Source organism: Spermophilus citellus (assembly GCF_964194105.1).
Source record: "Spermophilus citellus genome assembly, chromosome: 9".
In the NCBI taxonomy this organism is placed as follows: domain Eukaryota; kingdom Metazoa; phylum Chordata; class Mammalia; order Rodentia; family Sciuridae; genus Spermophilus; species Spermophilus citellus.
The window spans coordinates 10,278,836-10,304,611 of record NC_138191.1 but is presented as its reverse complement, the minus strand read 5'-3'; the positions used below and the strand labels follow the sequence as shown (position 1 = coordinate 10,304,611).

Genomic DNA, 25,776 nt, shown 5'->3' with positions numbered 1-25,776 from the left:
GGACCTGAAGAAACAAACACAGGAGAGAAGCGATAGCCCCTCATCCAGGGACCATAGCACAACCTCGGCTGTCCTGGGTGAGCTGCAGACGAGCTGACAGGAGGAATCTGTCCTGGAAAATTCAAGCCCAAAATGACCTCAGATAGGAAAGCACTTTCTTTCTCTCAATTTTGGGCTTTTACTCTGGCCAACCATTCACTACTATATACCCATTTAGCCCATAAAATTATACCTAAATACTATCAGTCTTTTGGGTGACTGATCAACATCCTATTTCCTTTTGATCTAGACTTGATTGTGGATGATTTCTGGCCCTTGGTTTCTTACTCTTAATTAGACCCTTTTTCTAAGTCCTGCCTCATTGGCTCGTGCCTTTCCTGGATTTGTTATCATAAATGAGTCCCTGCAATATCAGGATCTTCCTTTCCCCTTATTGTCCTGGCTACTGGCCTTGGAGAAGCCCCAACTTTCCACTCATTAGTTTTTCCTCTGGGAGTCATCCTTGCCCCCCCACCAATGAAGAGGGCTTTGGACTAGAAAAACGGGTTCAGGGGCAACATGCTCCATTGAGCCATGGCTGCCTCCTATGTCTGAACTTGTTACATCGGTTAGATGTAAACCAACTGAAAGTGAAGCTGAAATTTTCCCTTACATTTCTTTCTGCCAGATGCTTCTGGCATGTCTGGCATCTGATTAATATGGCATCCCTTAATCAGCTTATCATACTGGGTGCTGGTTTTCTTTTTACAGAAAACAGAAAAAAAGGATCTTGTACTGTTTGACGTCAGTGACAACACGGGGAACATGGAAGTATTGGTGTTCAAAAAACAGAACCAAGTAAACTGTGAGGAAGGAGATAAGCTTAGACTTACCTTCTTCGAACTGTCAAAAAGTGGAGAAAAGTTACAGCTGAAATCTGGAGTTCACAGCTTTATTACGGTAGGAGCAACTTTAAGGAAAGTCAGCTGGGTGGGTGGTATTGAACAGGAAGATCCTGATACGTAGCTTGTCTGCATCTTACAGAACGGAGGAACCTCCCTCCCAGAAAATGCACATTTTAGACACAATTAAAAAGTCACGGGCTTCGCAAGGAAGAGACACCCTGGTTCTCACAGAGGTCCACACAGAGCTCCTTGATAACACCATGAGTCCAATGCAGACAGCTTGCCCAGAGTTGTACAGATCATCCTGGCAAATGCAGATAGAAGGAGTCACAGACCGTAAACACCTTGAAGACAGATTTCTGAGTCAGTCCAACCATCCCTGCATCTACCAGAGGAGTGCTACTGCCTCCACTTTGCTCCCTTCTCCGTGGCTCGGCTAATTGCTGTCTGTCTTTGTAAGAATTGGGCTGGAGCCTTGACAAAACTGCAGGCATGCCCTTGTTCAGTAGAAGTGCGTATCTCAGAGCAGATGCTCGTGAGGAGAGCAGTCCAGGAAGGAATAATGTATTAGGAGGGAGGGAGGGAGATGGTACCAGAAAGGTCCATGTCAGGAGGACATAGTCACTGGGAAGAGAAGAGGGGTCACTGATCAGCTGCATATCAATCTGTTTAATTCTTTTCCATCCAGGTTGTTAAGGCCAAAAAGTAAAATAAATAAATAAATAAACAAAAAGGATCAATTGAACTCAGTTCGTCTAAGCAACATTTAATTGAAGAATCCCTGATATATACTCTTCAACCAGATTGTGAGCTACTTGTGGGCTCCTTCCCACATCAAATTAGTGAAGATGTGATGATCGCTGGATAAACAACTCCAAAATATCAACATATCATCATAATAAAAGTTATTTTCTCATTAATTAGAGTCCTGGTTTGGTTTGGGGAAGGGATAGGATTCTGCTATGTATATATATATGTATACTCAAGGATATCGCTGTTGTTCAATAAATATCTGCTGAATGAATAAAATTATTAATAAGAATTTTTCACTATATGTAATTGTATAAGTCAATATGAGTTAAGTATATATAAACTAAATACGTAAATTATCAAATTCAAAAGAACAAATATGAAAGGCTCATAGACATGAAGATTGTCAACTTTACTGATAACTTGAGAAATACAATTTCATAATTACTAAAAAGGACTCTGCTTCCACTGAATATGTAGAGATTTGGAAAAGGCATTATTCCCACTTTTACAACAACAAAAATAAGGCCAGATATTCTGAAACATCACAAGGTTTTCTGAATCTACAAGAGAGTTGAGGTTGCAGAGCAAGCATCTAATTAAAAAAAAAAAAATCTAACGAAAGATACTGCCAAGGAGAGAGCAGATAGAAGCATTCTTGCAACCTCGGGCAGAGGGTGGACTCAAGATACCCTATCAAATAGAAGAATTTGGCTTAAATTTGTAATAAATTGAGGGTGATCAAGGTTGATGTTGGACTGGCATTAGAGTATGGAACTCCTGGGAACTGCAATCTTGAGAATTCGTACTCACTTGCAGGAACTTCATGTATCATAGGATGGTCTTTAGAAAGATTGGGGACAGTCCTGGGGGAGGGAAAGATAAGCCACTGAGGGAAAGACATGAAGCCTTGACTAGATCCTTCCATAGAGAAAAAATATTTCTTGGGGAAGAAAAGCAAACTCTGCCATCTTTAGAGCACAGAAGCTTTTTTTTGAAATGGAAGAAGTTGTTCTTCTGGAGGAAAGGAAGAAGTAGATTCTAGGTCCAACGTCTGGAGGACATTTAGAATTAGGGAGAAAATCCTACCCCTAAGATTCAGAGACACAGTGCCTGCCAAAGACAGGCTGAACAGGCAATAGATTGCTCACCATCGTAGTGAAAATGTGTGCAATTTATCACCAGGTAAAATCATCAGATCACAGGTAACTAGAGCTAACTGCTAGGGGAGTGATTAAGGGCATATAAAGAGAAATTTCCTTAGGTTTGGTTGTAAAGGAAGACATGAAGCTGATACTGATGGAGGTATTGAGACACTGACACGGTATAGCTCTAGAAGAATTTTCCTCATGTGGGGTGTAACCAACAACAATTGCAAACATGGCCTCTCTCTCAATTAGAATTACTCAGCATCCATGGTACAGTCATCGCAAGAGAAATTCCAGATACAATAGAGATGTACTGAAACTATCAAAGTATTTAAAAATCGATGGGCAGAAAACATCATCCAAAGGACGATATCAGAAGCAAAATGAAAACTGTGAGAAAGAATGAAATGAAAATGCTAGAAATGGAAAAAAAAAAAAAAAAACAGCTACAGAGATGCAGAATGCCCTCAGCAGGATCATCAGTGGACTTTATGTGGCCAAGGAATAAATTGATGAACCAAATATAGATCAATAAAAATAAAAAGTGAAAATTAAAAAAACAGATTATGACAACCAAATGACATAGGATAACACAGGTTAAGATACTTGCATTTGGAGTCCCGGAAAGAGAACAGAAAGAAAATGAGGCATTTGAAATGAGATGAAAGTTGAATATCATTCAAAACTATATAATAGACACCAAAATTGTCACAGACCCAAGAATCTTAGAGAACATCAAGCAGAATAAGTAATAATAATAATGGCATAAAATAGAAGTAAACCATTATATAGTTATAGATATCATGCATATATCATATTTGAACTCATAAAAGGCAGATACAGTAAAAATATTTTTTGGGGGGGGGTACCAGGGATTGAACCGAGGGGTGCTTAACCACTGAGCCATATCTCTATCCCTTTTTATTTTTTGAGACAGGGTCTCTCTAAGATGCTTACAGCCTCTGTAAGTTGCTGCGACTGGCCTCAAACTTGGGATCCTCATGCCTCATCCTCCTGAGCCCCTGGGATTACAGACATGTGCCACCGCATCCAGCTAAAGCAAAAACCTTAAAGGGAGTCAGTAAAAATGTCACATATAAACACAAACAAATGTAGAAATTACAGCAGAGTTATTATCTGCAAATAGGTAAGCCAAAAAATTATGGATCAACATCTTTAAAGTTCTGTCAAACATGCAAATAGAAGAGATTTTCAAACAAACATATCATTTATAGTGAAAATTAAAACAAATGTTAAGAGTTTTAAGAAAATGAATGTAATATAGAAACTTGGATCTACATAATGGAAATTCAATGACAAATGGCATAACTGTAGTGAATGTAAGAATTCACTTGTTCTTCTTATTTTTAAGTGCCCTAAAAGAAGACTGATGTTCAAAAAGCAAGGCCTGACCTTTTATGTCTATTAGGCTGTGCAGGACATATGGCCTCTGCTACAGCTGCTTAGGTCTGCACAGACTACAAAGCCATAGGTAATATTTCAATAAGTGAGCATATCTGTTTTCCAATAAAACTTTATTTATAGACTCTGATGTTTGAAATGTATATAATTTTCTATGTCACGCAGTATTATCCTTTTGATCTTTTACAAACATTTAAAATTAAAAAAAAAATTAGCTTGTAGGCTGTTCAAAAACAGGCAATGAGCCAGACTTGGACAATGGTTTATAATTTGCTAATTCCTGGTCTCAAACAAAAATACTAGCAATGTATGGTGCATTTATATAACATCTAAAAGTACAATATATGGCAAGAATAGCACAAAATGTGAGCAGGAAGAATTAGCAGCATACTATTACAAAGGCCTTTATACAACAATATGAACAACATAATATTATTTGAGATTGGATTTATAATTAAAGATGTATATTGTGAATCTTAAGACAATGACTAAAAGTATTGCAAGGGATATTTAAATAATAAAATGACTATGATGTTGGAGGAATGACAGGCATATAGAGCAATGGAAGATAAAGTAGTCCTTCACTTATACGATCTGTTGAATTTCCTACAAAAGAACAAAAACATAGCCATGGAGAGAGAATATTTTTTCCCCAAATAGTACTGGAACAATTTGATATCCCTGTTAAAAAATAATGAATATTATCAATACCTCACTTTCAATATAAAATTAACTAAAAATAGACTATTAGCTTAAAGGTAAAAACCCAAAACTATAAATTTTCAGAACACAAGACAAAACTCTGTTTGATATTGATTTAAACAAAGACTTTTTAATATTTGACACCAAAAGCACAATCTACACAAGGGCTATTTTTAACAATGTGAACTTTATCAAAATGAAGAATTAATCTTCAAAAACATCATTAAACACATTGGAAGGCAAACCATGGATTAAGGTTGAATATTTGTTAATCATGTAGTTCCTCAAAACTTTGCATGTAGAATTTATAAAGACCTCTCAAAATTAAATATGACGAAAAACCAACTACATTTTTTAACGGGCAAGACACGATACATGAATGGCAGACACATAAAAAGATGCTTAATCTAATTCAATTTTTAGAGAGATACAAATTAAAAGTAAGAGATTAAAGTGAGATGCCACTGTACACTTATTAGAATGATTAAAATTTAAATTGATCACAGCAACTGCTGACAAGGATATGGCAGATCTGGAATTGTCCTAAAATCTGGTGGGGTTGACAAGTGGTTACAATCACTTTACAAAAGAGTTTTTAAGAAGTTAATGGACATCTACATTGCTAAGCTCTGAGGGGGGGATGAAATGGATCTGAAACTCTCATATATTGTTGGAGGAAATAGAAAATGTTATAGTCACTTTAGAGAATAGTTTGACGATTCCTTACAAATTTAAATGTGCACAGCAATTTCACTATAAGTTTTTTCCGTACATGAAATGATAATGTATGCTCAGACAAAAATCTGCATGTGAATATTTATGGAAGTTTAATGTGTAATTATGCAAAAAAATTTAGAGACCATTGACCCTCACCTGAGAAATGGATAAATGAACTTGTATCAATTCACACTATTTAACTGTATTCAGCAATAAAAAGGAATAAATCAATGTCAAACACAACTCCATGGGATAAATATTAAATGTATTTTAGTAAGTGAAAGAAGCCAGATTCAAAATTTTATGTTCTTTTGGATTCCATTTTAAGATATTCTGGAAAAGTTATAAATGTAAGTAAACTCTAAGTCAGAAGTTGCCTGGAGTTTGAACTTGGAGGAAAAGTTAAAGTAGATCTTAGCTTTTGTTGGAATGGACTATTCTGTATCTTGGTGGTTTATGATTATATGCATTTAGAAAATCTAATAGGAATTTCCATTAATTATAGTTAGTGTTACTGTGTACATTTTATATAATAATCAACAGGAAATACACATCAAGTTGGAAGATAGAATGGTGGACTTTTAAATATTCATTTGGTTGTTTTTATAAACATTTCTCTGAAATAAGTTCCCATTGCTTAATAATAAATAAGAGGAAACTAAAATCTCACAAAGACTAGATCAGGATTTTTAAAACAATGACTAATCCTTATCCATAAGGTTAATGATTCCCAGGTTTGTGAATGTGTCAATGATTTGTAATTACTAAAAACAATGTCTTCAGAAGTATTAATTGATACATTTTATACATTTGCATTTACTCTACTATTATTTGATTTAGAAATTCTACTTATAGATCTAATCTGTTGGTTAATGGGCATTAAATAATTGTGTGTGTGTGTATGTGGGTGTGGGTGTGTATATGTGTGTGTATGTATGTGTGTGTGTGTGTGTGTGTGTGTGTGTGTGTGTCTTTTGGATGGAATCCAGGGACTAACCTGCGGTAGGAAGGCACCGTAACACTGAGCCTTCAGCCCCTGAAATTGTACAAAATACCTGGAGGGATCAACAACAGTTCAATAAATTATGATGAATTTGTTATTAAAAATAGTTAAGAAGTATGATTTAGATTGACATGTTTTGATACAAAAAGATTTCTAAGACAATTACTAAATAAATGCAAGTTACAAACTAATTACAATGGCTTTCTTAATTGTTTGATAGATGGTAGCTAATTGCTAAGTACTTTATCTAGAATGTCTTCACTTAATATCCAGGCCAGCCATAACTATGATGTTAATTCTGTTATTAGCCCTATTTTAACAGTGGAGAAAATGGAGGCAGGCAGTTGGGTGTGTCTCTTTCAATCATTGTCATACTGGGATACTCCAGAGATCTTCACAATGACATTTCTCTGTTTCTTGGATACCTTAAAACCACCCAATCTGTCAGATGTCTATGGTTGCAGATTAGCATCTCTGTGAGCTGTCCTGACCTCTTTGGCCCATATGCACTAGCAGCAGCTCTGGATTTTGGCTTTTTCTTAAGTTTATTTTAATTCCAAGGAGGAGCTCTGATATGTGGTATGGCACAAGGATGTAAGCTAGAGTGGGATTGTGGAATTAGATGATGAAGCTATTTAAGTGAAAACAAAACAAAGAAGCAAACTCTTGTATAGAATGTGATTTTTTTGATTATCTCTGTTGGAGACCCAGTTCTTACAAGTTCAAAGGGGAATCAGCATGACGGAAAGCAGGGCAGGGATGCTGGGTACTGTAAGTCTTTACTCTTAATTGCCACCATCTACAGACTCAAGAATAGCAGATTGTAGGAAGTTTTCATAGAGTACCAGAGTATCAGGACAACTCAGAATACAATATCAGTTGGGTATGAAGCAATCTTTTTCCTTCGTGTCCATAAGTCAAGTTTGAATTTAGAGGAAGTTTTAGCAGGTGACATCCCAGGATGATCTCTGTTCCTAATTAGTGCCGAAGTAAGTGATTTGACACTTCATTAAATCTCTTTGAACTTCAGTTTCTGTCGATGAGGAATACGTACCCATACCATGTAATACATTACCATGTAAGCACATCTGCAGTGATAGAACTGTATATAAGTATATAACATTATGTGTATATGTGTGTGTGTGTGTGTGTGTGTGTTATTAGAGTAGTTATAGGCAAGAAAATGTCTAATTAGCATCCGAGTCAACTATAAGAAAAGAAATAATCAAAACAAAGGCAGTCTATGGCAAAGCAATGCAAAATTATTCCTTTGGCCTTGGGCCCCAGAACCTCATGGTAGAACTTTAAAGCCTCTTTTCTTTAGACAAATAGGGCATCTGTATTCTTGGAACCCTATTGTGGTAAACGTACCCATGCTCTCCAAATTTCCAACTCAGCTCCGGATTCTTCCCCATCACACCTCCCCCACACTGGAACTGCTCCCTGGATTCTTTTTTTTTTTAATTTGTTTTTAATTTACTTCACAAGTTTAAAATTTGGCAGTACAAGTCATCCATTTTTTTTAATATGGCCACAAAATTCATATTTTAAGTAAAGTATTTCATCAAAGCATTATTATTTCACTATGGTTAGTATTTTCCTTCTCAAATTGTTTGAAATTTTCTGAAATTCTTTTTCTTTTTTTTAATTTTTTTATTGATTATTTAAAGCATTACATAGCTCATGATATATCATCTTTCATACATTTGACTCAAATTGTGTTTTGAACTCCCATTTTCACCCCAAATACAGATTGCAGAATCACATCTGTTACATATTCACATTTTTACATAATGCCATATTAGTGACTGTTGTATTCTGCTGCCTTTCCTATCCCCTACTATCCCCCCTCTCCTCCCCTCCCCTCCCATCTTCCCGCTCTACCTCCCCTGCTGTTGTTCAATTCTCTCCCTTTTTTTCCCCTCCCCCTTGCCCCTCATAACCTCTTATAATTTTATGTATCATTGAAGGTCTCCTACCATTTCCATATGTAGCTCTCTACTTTCCCATCCAAGTGTCTTTAGGAGAGTGGGTGTGCCTGTCTGTTGCTTGTCTGCCACACACTACACAGAGTAAAATGGAGAAAACTATCCATCCACCTTTTAGGGCTTATAGGAAGATTAAAGGACACAAAACAATCACAAAATACCTGGTACCAATATGTGATCAATAAAAATACAAGAGTGAAATTTCTTTGCAGATATCTGCTTCCTGCTATTCTACTCTAAAGAAAATCAGTTCTCTCCAGTGATTGCCTACTGCAGAAGTGCCGGGCCAGCTTCCTGATGGATTCACACACAGGGAATGTAAGGAGGAGGAATTGTGGGGGGATAGCTATGGAGGCCTATTGGTACTTGGGTAGATTAATGGAAATACGTATTTCAGATACAGGGAGTACATCAGGGAGGGGCAGAAATTCTTTTAACATTCTAGTATGTTCATGCTAATCAACAGACAACACCTCCACATAGTCCCCAGTTGTGGCCTCTCTAGGAAACAGATTTTCAAAGATATCCCCTCTTCTATGCTAAAGCAAACCCTCCCAGTATAAAGGGGTTTGCAATTATAGCCCAGGGTGAATTTCATTGCCAAACATTCTTTTTTTTTTCTTTTTGAGGAGGTCATAGCCTATTGAATGGTGACTAAGACCTAGCATTGATTGAGAAAAAATTATTAATTATAGAGGTTATAATTATAGTTACAATTATAGAAGTTATAGATGGCAAAATATAGAATTTAGAACACACAAAACAGTAGAAAGTAGAAAGACTTTTAATTAATTTCTTAAATTCCTGTTTTCTAAAATTAAGTGCTATTTTTGTTTTTATTCATTTATTACTCATTTATTTTTGTGGTGCTGGGGATTGAACCCAGGGCCTCATGTTTGCTAGGAAACCACTGTACCACTAAACTATATTGTCAGCACAAAAGCTGGGTTTCATATGTATGATGTTATAATATGTATCTTTTTTTCTGTACTTGGTTCTTATCTCCATGAGCACTGTTATCAATGGCATCCTGGCTTTTAGGAGGATTCTTGTGAAGTGTTCATATTTGAATTACAATTGAGTTGTCCTCTGTTGAATCTCCTGGCCTTGATTACCTTGAAGAAGAAAGCAAGAAGTTGAGATGCAGCTGGCCACACCTTTCTCTCTTCACCCACAGGGTCTCCTCCCCACGAACCTCATCTCTTTTCTCACTCCTACTTATCTCCTGTAACCATTCCTGTGGTTGGAGACACCTTTTCCCACTTGCTTAGGACTAGAAAATCAGCTAGTCACTTTATCCAGCATGAACACAGGTGGTATCAGGAAACAGCACAAGAGACAAGAGCTGGTGGACCCCATGGCAAAGCTGAGTGGAGGTTTTCATTGGGCAGAAGGGAGGGAGGAAGTTACAAAAGGCTTTCCTAGTGCAACTGGTGGGAGGAATATTTGACCGATGGTCCTGAGGATCAGAGAGATCTCAGCAGGGATGCTTCAACAGGTCATTTGCACATATCAGTGGCTTGAACAGGTCAGCCTTTTTATTTTATTTGTTTGCTGACCAGCATCAGCCTTTTGCAGTGTTCCATGACTTGCACATGAATGTGTGCATTAGTGTGACAATGAGCACAGACACTGTCATCTACCATTTCTCTAAAGGGAAGTACTTGTGTTCTGATTTGCTCAGGGCAGCATTGGTAACCTAGATCTCTTAGGGGTTTTGTTGGTGACCTGTTATATTAGAAAATATTTCCCCACTTTATAGATGGTAGCAGAGAAGTTCCTTGTGTTTTAAATCTTTAGTCATTTAGAAAATCACAGAGCCAGAATTTAAAACATATCTGTCTTAATTGAACCCAAATTTCTTATTAAATTATTTCTTGCTTTGATCAATTCAGTATATCTTCATTATTTAGCTTAGGATGTAATAAATTTTGAAAGTCTCTCTGAATATACTTTCTTCACTCTGATTAGAAATATCCTTCATTTTTTAAAAAACGGTGAAAAAAAGTTTATATGCACTAATGGGCAGAGCTTACTTTTCTTTCCATCTGTTGAAATCTGTGTTAACTGCTGCTATTTTGTTTTCTTAAAGTGTAGTATAAAGAAACTAGTTGCCATAATATTGATGTGACTGTGTCACTATAGTATACTGAGTTTACATCCCTTTGGGTATATGCTGAGGATTGGGATAACTGGGTCAAACAGTGGTTCCACTCCAAGTAGAAATGGGAAAGTCAGTAGAATGAAACGGACACAGCTTTCCTATATTCATATATGAACACACTACTAGTGTAACTCTTATCATGTAGAAAATGAGAAGTTATACTCCATGTGCATATGATATGTCAAAATACATTCTACTGTCACATATAATTTAAAAAAAAAACAAATAAAATTTTTTAAAATAATTTCCATTTGGAAGAATCACATTCCCATAGAACACCTACCTTCATATAGCTGTGCCTTACAGATCTAAGCTGCCACTTATCTTCATTGAAAGCCAATTCAAAACAGAAGAGATTAATTTTATCTCCTTCCTCACAGTTGACATAGGTCATCCATCCATACACCACCACTTCCATGTTCCCTGTGTCATCTCGTATTCCATAATAAGTGCAATCTTCCCTCATGTCTTTCTGAAAAAGATAATTAACACTCAATTTTATGAGAAATGTATCAGGAACTCTTAGATCTATGAAAAATAAAGGGTATAAATGAAAATATTCATCTGTGACAAAGTAAATAGATCTGAACCACAGGTCCAGATATTTTCCATCAAACTTCTCTCAAGATTTCCTTATTTAGTGTCTTCATGTGGTAGATTTTTCTAGGAGACTTTATTATCTTCGTAATTTTTACATATCAGCATTAATTGAAGAGTTAGCAGCAGTTAATTGGCAGAGTTGGGATTTCCTAAGGAGCTCAAAAGAGAGAAATCTGATTACCTTGGTAGGTTTCTTTGTTACTTCCACATGAAAAGAGAAGAAGAAAAGCCATTTAGGGCTCACCAGGAGCCTGAGAGACTATGAGAAGTCCTCATTAAGTATTGCATGTTATTTCAATATACAATTTCTTTTTCTATCCTCTCCATTGATTTGCTCTGTGCCAAATTTTAAATCCAAAGGATTTAGTCCCACTGTCTTTGGTTGGTATTTTACTATATTAATGAATTCTACAGCCACTTTTACATGTACAATTGTTTAAAGAGAGTGTACAGAAAACAGCACAGGAAAAAGAAAAATCCACACTCATCTGGGTGTGTTGCAGGCCTATGATCCCAGATGCTCTGGAGGCTGAGGTCAGAGGATCAGAAGTTCAAGGCCAGCCTTGTCAACTTGGTGAGACCCTGGATAGATGGATGGATGGATAGATAGATAGATAGATAGATAGATAGATAGATAGATAGATAGGACTATGAAGGTATCTCAGTGGTGGAGTAACCCTGGTTTCACTCCCCACCATCAAAAAGAAAAAATAAAAAAGACCATCCTCAAAGACATACATAGCAGATTGACACACTTCCAACATTAGCAGTTAACTCAGTTAAGGGTACTATTTACATGGTGTGTTGGGACTGCCTAGGAAGACTGAGGAGTCTAAAAATTCACCAAGCTTCTTCGCATTTCATTGTCCCTTGTAAATGGAGAGATTAAATTGCATGTTTCTTGTCTGCAGCTTCTGTTTCTCTTATGATTTAATGCAGACGAAATGTGTCACAATTTCTTAATAAAGAGTAACGAAGAGTAATGAATGGGAAAGAGTGAGCGCATACAGTCCAACTGATCAGATCACTGCTAGATGTCACCACATCCTGGGGCAGAGCCACCTATTTAGGTTTCTTATTTTGGTCACCACAACCAGATCCAGATTTGGGAGGCTAATTCTTCCTTTACAATTAAGTTGTCATTGATACAGATGGGGAAAACTCAAGCAAAATCCTAAGGATACATGGGTTGAGAGGAACTGTATACTGCTGTAGACCAGGGTGGCTACGAAAGTATCAGAATAACTGTTAGAATGCCAAAGATTCTTGGTGATTCTCTTTCTGAAGAACTTTCCTGGTGAGATCCTGAAAAGATAAAAGGTCTGAGATCGACTATGCTGTACTCTAAAGTGGAAAGTGAGTCAGTCAGGCCTGGATTTCCTGTACTCAGTCAATCGACCCATCTCCAGTTAGCAAGTTAAGGCTTTTAAAAAATCTAGGTTTGCTGAAGAAATTTTATGAAATAATACTATGGCTTACCTTATACACTGTGTACACCCCATTCACATATTTTACTGTACATTGCGAGCAAAGATACTCAATTTTAGGAGTTGCATTAGCATTTTTAATCAGTCTACTTGAGATCTCCATCTTTCTGTCTGTGCTCACGTGAGACACACTTGAAGCACTGTATATCTCCAGGAACCCGTTGCAGCCAATATAATCGGATATGGCAATAACTGTCTTTGGGATGAATTTGTCCTTCAAGTGGAAGTCGAAAACTTTCACTCGGAAGAATTCGCTCTCGGTGGCCACTGTAGCATGAAACATCTTCTTCCCGCCTTCTTTGAACTCATAAATAAATGGTTCTGTTACTTTCAACACCACTACTTCTTTGGGGCCCTTCTGGTGACCACGTTCTTCGGAAGCTTCAGTAGGTATAGTTGTCAATCCTGGATTCTACTTAGAAAGTACACAGCAGAAACACAGCACAGTTATGACAGTGAATCCAGAGTCACTGTCTAATGAGACCCCTCTCAGGTTCAGGGTCGATTCTCAAGGAATGTAAAGAAGATTCCCGATGCTATCCTCAAGGAAACATTAATTGGGCAGAGTTGGGGAAAATTTAGACAATAATGGCAGACACAGTGTAATTTATGTAGTAAAAAAAAAAAAAGAAAAGATTTAGGTAGTAATTTCAACTGATACTAATCTTAATAGGACTTTTTAAAGACTCAAATCACAAAGCTTTTTTAAAGAAATCAGTGATGTATTGCAAAAGGGTTCATAAGGTAGACATTGAAAGAACCCCCAGACTTTCCTAGTCTGAACAGGTCCAGGCTGAATGCTACCAGGCATTGAGGGGAATTATGGCATTGGAAATTAGTCATGAAGGAACTCTACCCTGATCACATTTCTCCACAGTGCCCTGCACTCTTTCTGAATTTCAGCAGAGCACTTTGAATTAAAGGGAGTCTACTGATCTGGAAGAAGAAGTATGGAGGAGACCATGGGAGTTCTAGGAATCAGCAGATGGATATTCTCCACAGATCAGCAGTGCTCACTGAGATCTGACCTAGAAAGTTCTACAGAATACGACCTTCGAGGGATGGGGTTTCGCTCTGCCTTCTCATCAATATGGTTAAATACTTTTCTACATCAGGAAATTCATTCCCAGCACCTCATGATGGTGACAAAAACATCTGACAGAAAGTGTACAGAGCTTGAGAAATAAATTATATCATTCTCTGCAGGTGATAAAAGAAGGACTGAGTGACACATGTTCTTCCATTTATTGCAGGTATAGGGAATACCAAAAGTAACATAAAGCCAGATAATATGAAATTATTTTTATAATGCATAGAATAATCATGTAATTTTTTACATACAATAAAGTTGTTTAAGTCTATATTGGCTGATTGAAGCCATTCACTTCAAGATATGCTAAAAGAATTTTTAAAGTCTGGGTTATATAAGAATACATGCAGTGTGGCCCAACTTGGGAGAAAATGATATTTCTTATATATACATAACAAAAGATAGAGAAGACGATACACTTAAGCTTGGCATGTGATAGAGAAAAAATTCCAGACAGTTAAATCTTAATTATATTTGTCCATACATCTATTTTTTCATTAATTTTCTAAGATGATGTCATTGGTGTTAACAAAAAATAATGAAAGAAAAGCAATATCAATATATTCCCGTTGGCTCTGTATTTCTACACACTATTTTACCCAAAGATACCATTTACATGTTGCAGTGAGGAAAAATGAAAAATGCAAACCAAACAAAAAAATAAAATGAAGTAAACTAATGTCTTGTTTTACTGGTTATGGAACAGGGAAGATTTAGGTACTCACTAATAGTCATAGATTATCCTGATGGAGTGGGGCATTATATGAATTAGAATTCAAAGTTAGGATAGGATCCCAAAAAATACCTAATAAAAATAACAACTGAACTAAATAAGTGAGTTAGAAGTTTCTGTTCTTCCAAGTTTCTGTTAATCCCTGTCCTTATATTTGCGGGAACAGGAAATTTTACTGTGAGGAAGCAACTGCTGAATGGGGTTTGAGTCATCAGAGGAGTCTGTTGACTGGTAGACAGTATGGATGCACCCACCTGCAGAGTCTGGATTCTGGTGGATGGTTCTGTTAGAGTCACCTGAAGAGTCTGGAAACTGCAGGATGGTGTTCTGGGAGCCATCTTAAAAGTGTGGGACATACTCACAGTTGTTTGTGTGGCAAATGATGACAGTTCTGGAAGTTGACGCTGTCCCTGAGATTCCTGTACCTTCATGTTATCATGTGTTTGGGTGTTTGTGTTGTCCATTTCCTGAAGGAAAATAAATTTCTTTACTTTTTTTTGTTTAATGTTTTTTTTTTTTTTAAATCAGATGAAATGCATCTTTTATTCTCATTTTTTTTTCTATTTTACATAGAACCTATACCATGCATATTTTCTCCTGGGTCACAGAAGGAATAATAGCACACATTCAGGCACCTCCAACACCATGCCTCCTCCTACCACAATCCTCCTTTTAAATGTAAAAATCTCAAAGGATTGGCATTTCACTGGTCTAGGATGTAATACTGGTTCTACAGATCCTATATAACTGGTCTAAATCATTCAGTTAGATACAACTCTTACAGTTTTTTTTTTTGTTGTTGTTGTTGTTGAAGGGGTGCAAAACAGGCTAATGGGCCTTTGTTAACTAAGTCTTTCAGTTACATGCCCCAGTCCCTGTCCTGTGCTCTTTGGCATCTAGGAAATGAAGGTCTCCATCCTTTCAGGTGTCTGATCATGACTGCAACAGGACAGGTCCCTCAAATTCACAGTTCCTCAGGAAGGATCCTGCTACCTCTATAATGTGGACCAGGAAGCCAGAATCTTTCTGGGTTACTAGTTGCATTCACAGCAATTCAACATACTACCCAAAGCATTATCTTTAGCTACATGGTTAGAGAATTTCAAGTAACAATGGGAAACCTCTCTAAAATCTTATGGTATTGCAACCTTCAATTACACTAATGGAAGTCCATTAAACATTATCATAATTGGGTCAGCACAACACAGTACTGACCAGTTTTGACACCATTTAGTAATCTGACTTTAAAAAAAATTGTAATTGTAGATGGACAGAGTGCCTTTATTTTATTTGTTAATTTTTACGTGGTGCTGAGGATCTAACCCCGTGCCTCACTCATGCTACGCTTTTCCACTGAGACAGCCCCAGCACTTGTTGATGGGTGGGAGAGAAGTGCTTAGAGGGCCTTCAACTGGAGTACCCCTCCTTAGAACAGCTTCTGAGCACCCAGACACTTGTGCAACAGTAACAAACCCAAAGACAACAAGGTCTATTCAAAAGTGTTCAAACATAAACTGGAGACATTTTAACATCTGCTTACCCTGCATTCCATCTATGATCATTCAACATTCAAGTTTTAAAGATCAAAGATGGCCACGTTTAAATCCTGGCACTAATATGGACTCCTGTGTGACCTGTGTGATTTTATGCATCTCCATTTTCTCATGTGTGCAATGAGACTAACAATAATACCATTTTCATATGGTATTATAAAGAATAAATGAGATAATGTACATAAACCTGGGTTCTACATCTGTTGCCAAATGACTTAAAACAACTTGACCAAGCACAGTTTTAGGGTATGTTTGGGTAAACAACCCTCCTGGACTATAAAGCAGGAAATTTTAGAGCAATGTCAGCTGTGGTTATGAATTTGGTTTATTAACTAAAACTTTCCATTAAGGGAATGCACAAATTTGTTCCTGACACCAGTTTTGCAGACTCCTGAAAACAAAAAAACAGCCACCCCACTGTTTTTTTTTATTTCTATGACTTTTCAGGAGAGATTTGGGGAAACATGGGTTCTTGGAACTAATAGCAATAATAGCAACAGAGGTTGGGCATGTTGGTGCACGCCTGTAATACCAGCAACTTGGGAGGCTGAGAAAGGAGGATCACAAGTTCAAAGATAGCCTCAGCAACCTAACGAGGCCTGAAGCAACTTAGCAAGACCCTGTCTCAAATGGAAAATAAAGAGATCTGGGGATGTGGTTAAGTGACCCTGAGTTCAATTCCTCATAACAATGAATGAATACAATGAAAAAACAGAGCAGAAAACTAGGTCAAAATTGAAAGTCTCTTTCTAGAGGGACTCTGTCTTCAATATCAGAGTGTGGCTTGTTGGTAAGGCTGTGACCTAAGACAAAATGCAGCTTGGTCTTGAGTTAGAAACTATAGTAGGAAAGCGTGACTCAACTTGTGCTCCTACGTGCCCGTCCTGAAGATTTGAAGCAATTTTTTCTTGCTCATTCACCAAAGATACAGACTTCTCGATGTCGGGTCGCTGGTAACCACAGGAATCACATCAAGGCAGGAACAAAGAGCAAAACAAAAAGTAGATTGTGATGCAGTGGATGAGATAGGTGTTTGTCTTTTCTTCCCTCTGGCCCAGCTAACTATAATGTGAGTTTATCATCTAGTAGATGATAAACTCCCCATATCCATCTCTCCTGGACCAACACACGAGCTGTGGAGATCAGGAATTGTTTCATCAGTATATGCCTTGTAAATAGCACGAGGATCTTAATATATGCATTTGATAAATTAATTTGTGATTTAATTGTAGGAAGAAATGGGGTACAGTAAGGGATTAGGAGAAGCTCTTTCATGATTATAATGACCCCAGAAATATGGTGTGGGGAGAGACAAGTATTAGGAGCAGGAAGAGGTACCTTGATTGGAGGACTATTGGATGGTTCTGGTGGAGGCCCATGAGGAGTCTGGGGACAGACCGCAGTTTGTTCTTCGCTGGTGGCTGAAGGTTCCATAAACCGACCCTGTTCTGGGGGAAGCTGTGTTCTCTCAGTGTCTTCAGAGTTCTTGATTTCGTTTTCCTAAAAGATTTTTTTTTCCCTTTTAGTCTTGGTAAAGATAATTTTTCTTTTTTGGTGCTGTGAACTCAACCAGGACCTTAAACATGTTAATTAGATGCTCTACCACTGAGCCAAAGTCCCAGCCTTTGGTAATGCAATTTAATGTTAGTCGAAGCACAACATTTTCAGAGAAGGAAGTCCTTTTGTATAAAAAGATACTAATTATACTTATATTCTTGGGAACTCCAGGGAGTTACAGTCTATCCTCTGAAGAGATGGCCAGAAGGAAAGCACTGGGCATATATGACTGCTTCAAAGAAAGACGAGAAAAAAAATTCTGCATATCGCCCCGTACTCACCTCTGGTGATGGAAGAGCAGGAGACTTGGATTTGAAACAGCTAAATTTGGACTCAGTGTCTCTCAATAGGCTTTAGCAAGCCATTGTCCCAAACTGATTGCTATTTTAGTGCATATCTTACAAAAGTGTGATGATTTTCTGTTTCTGCCCTAGGGGGTCATATTACCTAAATTCAAGTGCACAGCAGTACTGAAAGAAAACGGGAGACCAATAGATATGAGTTTGCTGGCTCAGAAGCTCACTTTCACTACGTTCTTGATCTATACAGAGACTGGAGGGTAGATTAAAAGGCAAGAAGTGGAAGATCAAGAGTGGACGCTTTTTCAGTGGGGGCTCAGCCGTCCTACCTTCAACGAAGGTATCTCCTCCTCTGACTCTGGTTCCGAATCTGTATTTGTTGTGGAGCTGGACTGGGCAGTAGGAGATTCATCCTGCTCCACTTTTTTCTCTGTAGATTTTTTTTTCCCTGTGGATTTTCTTCCCCCTTTGGATTTCCTTTTAACTGATGAAGTAAAAGACAGCACAATAAATGCTGAATGTTTTCTCTGATATAAGGGGGGGGGACTCATAGTGGGGTAGGGAGGGAGAGCATGAAAGGATTAGATAAATTCTAAATAGGGAAGAGGGGTGGGGGGGGGAAGAGAGGGAGAAGGGGAGTAGCAAGGATGGTGGAATGTGATGGTCATCATTATACAAAGTACATGTATGAAGACTTGAAAATACCTTATATACAGAGATATGAAAAGTTGTGGTATAATTGTGTATTAAGAATTGTAATGCAAAAAATACATGTATAATGGCATAAATTGGTGTGAACATACTTTATATAGAGAGAGACAAAAAATTGTGCTCTATATGTGTAGTAAGGATTGTGATGCCTTCCACTGTTGTGGTGTATTTTTTAAAAATAATAAAATCAATAAAAAAGAAAGAAAGCACAATAAACCAGGGCTCCTGGGTGAAGACAGTGGACGCAGTCTCAGTCTTTTTCCTCTCTGCTCCTGCTTTTGTGTCTGACTGTGGGCGTCCACCTCTAGCCCATCAGCTCAGCCTGGCAGAAGCCACCCAGGCCCAGCCTGTCCCTCGGCGGTTTCCTTACCCTTTCTGTGTGCAGCGAGCACAGCCTTCCTATCCCGGGGACTCCCAGGGACCTCTGTCAATCCCTTTCCTAACCCTCTTATTGTACATTTGCCTCATAAGCTTTTACACTGTACATGATGTTAAGGAGAGGTCATCTTTGTAGAAGATTCCTCCAAATTGGAGAAAATAGAGGAAGAAATTATCATCTGCTTTGTCACATGATAAAGAAGTGATATTGGACTTTGAGTTCTTGCAAGTGGTTTTTAAACCCTTTATAAGAGGGAAGTTCTTCACATCACAGAGAGGCATGTTTTTATTAAACATTCTTTTATTTTTGTTGCCAGAGAAGATATTAATGATGAAGCAAGTATTGTAATAGAGCAGTAATAATAATTGATTTAAATATTTTTGTGTTGGTGTGTATGGTGCTGGGGATTGAACCCAGGGCTTTGTGCATGCAAGACAAGCACTCTACCAACTAAGTTATACCGCCAGCTGTGATTTAAATATTTTTGAAATGCACATTTTTTCTAATTTTACTGTTCATTTTCTTATATGAAGTATTTGGAGCCCTAGTCTCTCAATGGCTTTTCCTGATTTTTTTCTTCGTTTCTACCCTCAAAAGACATACTCCACTAACCCAAATACACTCGGTTGTAAAGGAGTTCTCTAAGTTGTCAAATGGTTGGCATCTCAAGAACCATGATTGCTATGGTAACTGAGGTTTTGACTTGGGATGTATCAACTGTGAGCAAGTCAGGGCTCTAGTCAATTTTGGGGAAGGTGGGGGCAGAAAGGATGGGAGCCAGGGGTGCCTCCTGGTTACCTTTCAACCTCCGAGTTTTCAGAGTTTCCGCGAGGTCTGCAAGTGCTGGTATGTCTTTGCAGAGTGTGATCAGTTTTCCCAGCCCAGCATCTCTGTGGAACTTCTCTTCCATCAAGTCAGCAATCCTAATTCTGTCATAATCATCTTGCATATTTTTAGTCAGTTTTAAGTCTTTGGCCAATAAGGACTTAATCAATCTAAATTCATAATCCTTAATGGCCTCTAGCCCCACCAGCAGGACAATTTTCTTGTATTCGTTCACCATCTCTCAAGTTACGGATGAGCCTACAAGACAGAAACAGCATAGAGTCTGACACGTGCATACGGACACTTTAAAAAATGGCTTATGTGTATGTGAGTGACTGCCCCCTGTCCAAGTGCCGTCCAGAGGCGTGTGTGCGATGAAGAGGGCTGGGTTACCAGAGGTGCTGCTGTGGAGATGGGGGGAGAAATGCTGCAGTACACATTTCTAAGAAATTCTTCCCTCTGAGTGATGAGAGCTGAGTGGATTCAATGGTGGGTGGTGAAGGGGTCTGGAAACAGGCTGGGGGCAGTGCAGTGTCAGAGCCCCTGGCTCCCCTTGCCGTTCTCTCTTGGACCTGGGCCCATCCCTGGGTGTATCTTGCTCCTGACTCTCTGCTCATCTGTTAGGAATGAAGTGGCTGCTGGGCCAATGGCCGCAGCCTCCCCCTCCCCCAGGAGTGACTGTCTGCTGCTGCACCCCACTTCCAGGCTCAGGCACTGACCCTGTCCACTTGGCTCTTCCCTACCCAGCTCTCATTAGTACTGCGTCTGTCCTCGTGTGGGAGCATGCATTCTGTGTCCTTTGTCACAATATTTATTGGTAGAATTATTTATTGGGTCATAGTATTTATTGGTAGAATTATTTCAACAGTTGCTTGATTTATATACTTTCAGGTCTAATTTTCTCCATTAGTTTTTATCATAATGTCTATTTTCTCTCTAAAACTCACAGAATATTACAGCTTAAAGTTATTAATAGTTTCTTAATTTTCTTTTAAAAAAATATCCCTGATTCCCTAAGTATAGTCTGAAAGGCCTTGATTTATCTTCATCCATTCATCTCTGTTTTTTCTTTGTATACCTTTCTATCATATACTTTTGAAATACACAACACACCTTGTCTTTTCACCCTTTAAGACTTTGCTAGTTCCCATTTCATGGCCTGAAAAGCCACTTCTGTGTTTCTTTCTCTGATTACCTTCCACTACAACCTTGAAGACTGAACTATGGTTTTGTCTTCTGGAAGCCCCAGAGTTCCCACAAAGTTCACACCCCTGAACTTTGGTAGCCTCTTATTCTCTTCCCTAGTGACACTGGGTACATGGTATAGATTCCAATTTTCTGCTTACCTTACAAGTCTTTTTAGTTTAGGATTCTGTTTTTTTTTTTTTTTGTATATACCTTTAAATGACTGGAATGTTCAAATATCTGGAGCGATAATTGCTTCCTCCTGAGGGAACAGGAAACATTAAGATTGAAAAGGCACATAGAATAAAGAGAAGATTCACACAATGAACATTATAGTGAAATGAAGAATATTTAAACAAAAAAATGAGTACTCTGTGAGTCTCTAGAAACAAAGAATGAAACTTACAAAGAGTCAAGCATCATATCGAAACTGATTTTGAACAGCACAACTGCCTACAGTAAGATAATGGAATAATGTTTCTATAATACTAGTTCAAAATCCCTGTATCTATCGCACAACTCAAAAAGTTTTATTAAGAAATAGTTCAGGAGCTGGGTGGGGTGCACTCATGTAATCCCAGCAGCTAGGGAGGCAGCAGGATCTTGAGTCAAAGCCAGCTCAGCCAAAGGGAGGCGCTAAGCAACTCAGTGAGACCTGGTCTCTAAATCAAATACATAAAAGGGCTGGGCAGGTAGCTCAGTGGTGGAGTGTCCCTGAGTTCAATCCCTGGTACCAAAAACAAAACCAAAACCAAAACAAACAAACAACAACAACAACAACAACAACAAAAACACACTAAATACTTCAGGCCAAAATATTTGGAGAATGAAATCAAACTTGACTAAGTAGACTATGTCTTAAAAATAAAAACATGGTAGGAGAGAAGAGAAATAGGAAGTGCATCCATATGGTGAATGAAAGGGGGAAACAGAAGGTAACAGTTTCTGATGCATTTGTCTTTTAAAGCCTAAGAAAGAGCAATAAGTTAAAAAGAAGAGTAAAGAAGGGTCATAGATTAGAGTGAAGATAGCAAAAACAAAATACTTATAACCATCATGGACATACAGGGTTTAATTAGTTAAGGGAAAATTTTTGTTAAAAATAATTGAAGACATCTATTTACCTGTTTTAGAGTGGAGTTAAAGAAAACTAAAACCTACTTTTGAAGATATTAAGATTATGTATTTGAATAACTGTGTTTGTGAATCTGAATATTTTTACAATGCCTTTGCAATTGTTCTCATGTTTTCTAAAATTGGGATAATGTTACACAACACAGTGCCATTCCAGAAGTGTTTTTAAATTAACATTACTTTTTTTCATATCCCATTCTTGTCTTTTCCTGAGGCCCCTCACTACAGTCACCAAGTTTTTTATACTCTCTCCAAACAAGAGTACCAAAGTCCTCTTCTGCAATATGAACCCCTGTCAATTCCTCCTCAGCATTTACTTTATAATCTGCAATAGTCAATATGCACTTCCCTTTATTCAGGCCTCAGTGTTGGAGAATAAAGGTGTCAGTTATCTTTCTAAGTGAAGCATGAGAATCAATCACTGCAGCTGTCCCTGTTCTCAGCATAACTGGTGCCAGCCCGACTCCCCTCACGCCACCACCCTGCAGAGCCCAGACTGATTTCCCCTGGTGATCTTGTGATTTGGGGCTAAGTGTTCGGATCTTCTCTACAGAAAGCACTGGCAGGACTCACCTTCCTGGAAACTTCTTCAACAGTGGTCCAGGTCTTCAGAGCTTCAGTAATGCAGGAAGCAGGGCTTTTTTTTTGTTTGCATTAGGAGAATAAATCAGCAAATCTCTCAGAGAATGAACAGCAGGATATTGTGTTCTGAAATGCTAAACATAAATAAATAAATGAAACGATTTCCAGCATTTCCAAAGATAACAGAGGAATAGTAGACTGGTGAAAGTTACTAACTTGAGCAATGTTGGGTGTCTCATAGGGCTCAGAGCCCACAGAGGAGAGGAAACAGAGAGGGCTCCTCCTATCAAGGCTTCTAGCTTTCGGTTTCTTGAGTCAGAAGAAAACGGAAGAGCTTCCTGTAAACACAGTGATGGCCACGACAAGTTAGAGCTCAGCAGTACTGATGTGTTTTTCTCAATAGATGAAACTTTCCAAGAACTTCCATATCTAACATTTAGGAACCTCTATTCCTTTTAATGAAGTAAAATTTCAAAGGGAAAATGTGCGCCTTCTAGCCACTTACCAGGCACACTTCCCTAGTCTTTCACACAATGAGAAGAAAAGGGAAAGGGGCACCATTAATCTCATCTTCAGGGCATTACACAGTGGGGAGTGTGTGAATAGATGAAAGAATTAAGTTTCCAGTTCAGCCCAGATACTGCTCTCTGACCCTCACTATTATGAACAAGGTAGATTTCCCTACTATCAGTCTGCTTTACATTGCTATAAGAGAATACCACACACTGGGTAATTTGTAAAGAACAGAAGTTTATTGCTCATAGTTCTAGAGGCTGGGGAGTCAAGGATCAAGGCTCTGGCAATTGGGATGAACATTTTGCTGCATGCTCATATGACAGAAGGACAAAAAGAGCGGATTTATTCTCACAAACCCTTTTTATGGTGACAGTAGTTAATTCATTTATGAGGGTAGAGACCTCATGACCTAAACATGTCCAATTAGACACCACCTTCCAGCAAGATTGCATGGGGGGGGGGGGTTCAGGTTTAACATGAGTTTTGGAGAGGACAAGGACACTTAACTGTAGAATTTACCCGTCACTGCTTTTCTATCTCAATCCTCTATGTGTTCATTGAGAATCTTAATTATTTTTATAAATCCTTTATTCTTCTATATTCCAGTACTACTTTTTTTTTCCTCTCCAGATTTTTACTAATATTATTTCTCCCTTGAATTCACGATGAGATTTCTTACTTTTGCAAATAGTGAACTTCCTACCTGAAACATTTTGGTTTAGGAATTCTAACTTCAAATGAGAACAACCTATAAGTTATTCAGGTTTATTTAACAAAGGAAGGAAAAGGAACTGGAACTTAGATTTCACAATATTATTTTGCTCAATTTTGGGGTATTGGAAATATTGAGTAGAGAAAAATAATTTACACCAATGAAGAAGCAATGTTCGAATTTTCTTTTCTTTTTGGTTTTAGATGTGGGGCTTTAGAATCTGGTCCAAGGGAAGAAACTCACATGCACTGAAATAAAGGTTACCATCTTCTCAGTTGTTTAAAATACCAGCTCATGGGTGTTAAAAGGGGAAAATTGGAATATGGAAGTATTTAGTGGTGAGAAGTTACTGAAGCAAACCCTTACTACTTTGTCCTTTCTTGTTTCCTAGCAAATGACAAACGGCTAACTGTTCCCTACACTAACGTAGAGGTCTTTTTACTCAGGTATTCTGGTTTTGGGATAATCAATCAGCAAAGCAGAGACAAAAATACTTAGCATAGATCTATTCTTCCAGGTCTTTGTAGTATGGCAAATTATTGCTTCTTAACTCTTCTGGCATGAAGTTAAGTGTTGTGTGATTTTTGTAATTGCAGAGTATTATGACACATCTAGATTAAAAATATACCCATATCCTAAATTAATATTTTATTAACCAGTTAAATGGTGTTGAAAATTTAATAGCAGAAGCATAAAAATAAACTACACCTATCAGTTTGCTCTAGAAGTCTATACAAACTGACTTAATTCCCCGCCACCCACTTCCCTACAGTGTACTGTTTTACTTTCTTAAAGTCTTTAGCTGGTTCAATGAAACTGTAGGAGACTCGACTATTCCCTCTGGTGACAGAAGTTTCTAAGTTCCCTATCTTGATTATATTTGATGTTACATATTTGGCATGCTATTTTGGATTTTGAAAAGCATTCTCAACCTTTTTTTTTTTCTTTTGAAATCATCCTTCAAGTATAACAGTGATTTAACTACAGTTTATTTGTTCTGTTTTTGTTTTGTTTTGTTTTTGTCTGTTTGTTTATCTATGCTATTTTGGGCTTGGAAAACCCCTTTAGAAAACGTTCAGTGATCACATTCACTCTATGAGTGCTCAAGTAACTAGCCCTTGACGAATCAAACTAAAGACGTCAATAGAACCTAGTAGGTGGCAATGCCCAGGACTGAATTTTGAGACAGGGAAGCCTAGACTGTTTACTCAACAAATATTGTCTAAACAAATGCTTGTTGAATATCTTCTGTGTGCCAAATAGTATTTTGGGAGGCAACATTCAGCAAAGAACAGCAAAGTCCTTAGACTCAAGTCACTTCTATCACAGCAGAGACTGGCAAACTAAAAAAACCAAGCCAATAGCAACAGCACAAATACCGTGCAGTGTCAAGTAAATAAGTTCCATGGAGAGATGATAATGGTGTGAGGTAATAGAAAATAGTGGTATTACTGCTCTTTCATAGTATATACCCAGGGAAGGCTGACCTTAGGAAGGGACAATGAGCAGAAACCTAGATTGAGGGGATGAGCTGCTCAGATATTCAGAAGTTATTTGACAAAAGACATAATCGCTAATACTCAGATTATGACAAGGGTAGACATTTGGGGGTTGACGTCTTCTAAATCACAGTCA

General features: G+C 37.9%; 2 protein-coding genes across 7 annotated transcripts in view; one reads left to right on the top strand and one right to left on the bottom strand.

Moving 5' to 3' along the window:
* The window catches only part of AIM2 (absent in melanoma 2), a 69,724-nt gene extending 67,881 nt beyond the window's left edge, over nt 1–1,843 (top strand). For both annotated transcript variants that reach the window (XM_081308511.1, XM_081308512.1), the window contains 2 exons: nt 751–939; nt 1,573–1,843. In XM_081308511.1, the coding sequence (XP_081164637.1) occupies nt 751–939; nt 1,573–1,593 (210 nt within the window). In that variant the 3' untranslated portion in view covers nt 1,594–1,843. The remainder of the gene's footprint in view (nt 1–750; nt 940–1,572) is intronic.
* A 6,792-nt stretch (nt 1,844–8,635) lies between these two features.
* LOC308655784 (interferon-activable protein 203-like) overlaps nt 8,636–25,776 on the bottom strand; it is a 441,182-nt gene continuing 424,041 nt past the window's right edge. For 2 of the 5 annotated variants that reach the window (XM_081306062.1, XM_081306063.1), the window contains exons 2-11: nt 22,905–23,047; nt 21,411–21,459; nt 19,986–20,270; nt 18,427–18,581; nt 17,580–17,741; nt 17,105–17,191; nt 14,943–15,155; nt 12,858–13,277; nt 11,062–11,250; nt 8,636–9,729 (exon numbers count right to left, since the gene is read on the bottom strand). In XM_081306062.1, coding sequence (XP_081162188.1) covers nt 9,652–9,729; nt 11,062–11,250; nt 12,858–13,277; nt 14,943–15,155; nt 17,105–17,191; nt 17,580–17,741; nt 18,427–18,581; nt 19,986–20,250 — 1,569 coding nt within the window. In that variant the 5' untranslated portion in view covers nt 20,251–20,270; nt 21,411–21,459; nt 22,905–23,047 and the 3' untranslated portion in view covers nt 8,636–9,651. Of the gene's footprint in view, nt 9,730–11,061; nt 11,251–12,857; nt 13,278–14,942; nt 15,156–17,104; nt 17,192–17,579; nt 17,742–18,426; nt 18,582–19,985; nt 20,271–21,358; nt 21,460–22,904; nt 23,048–23,129; nt 23,220–25,776 lie in introns of those variants that run through there. The other 3 variants (XM_081306064.1, XM_081306061.1, XM_081306065.1) reach the window with 3 other exon arrangements.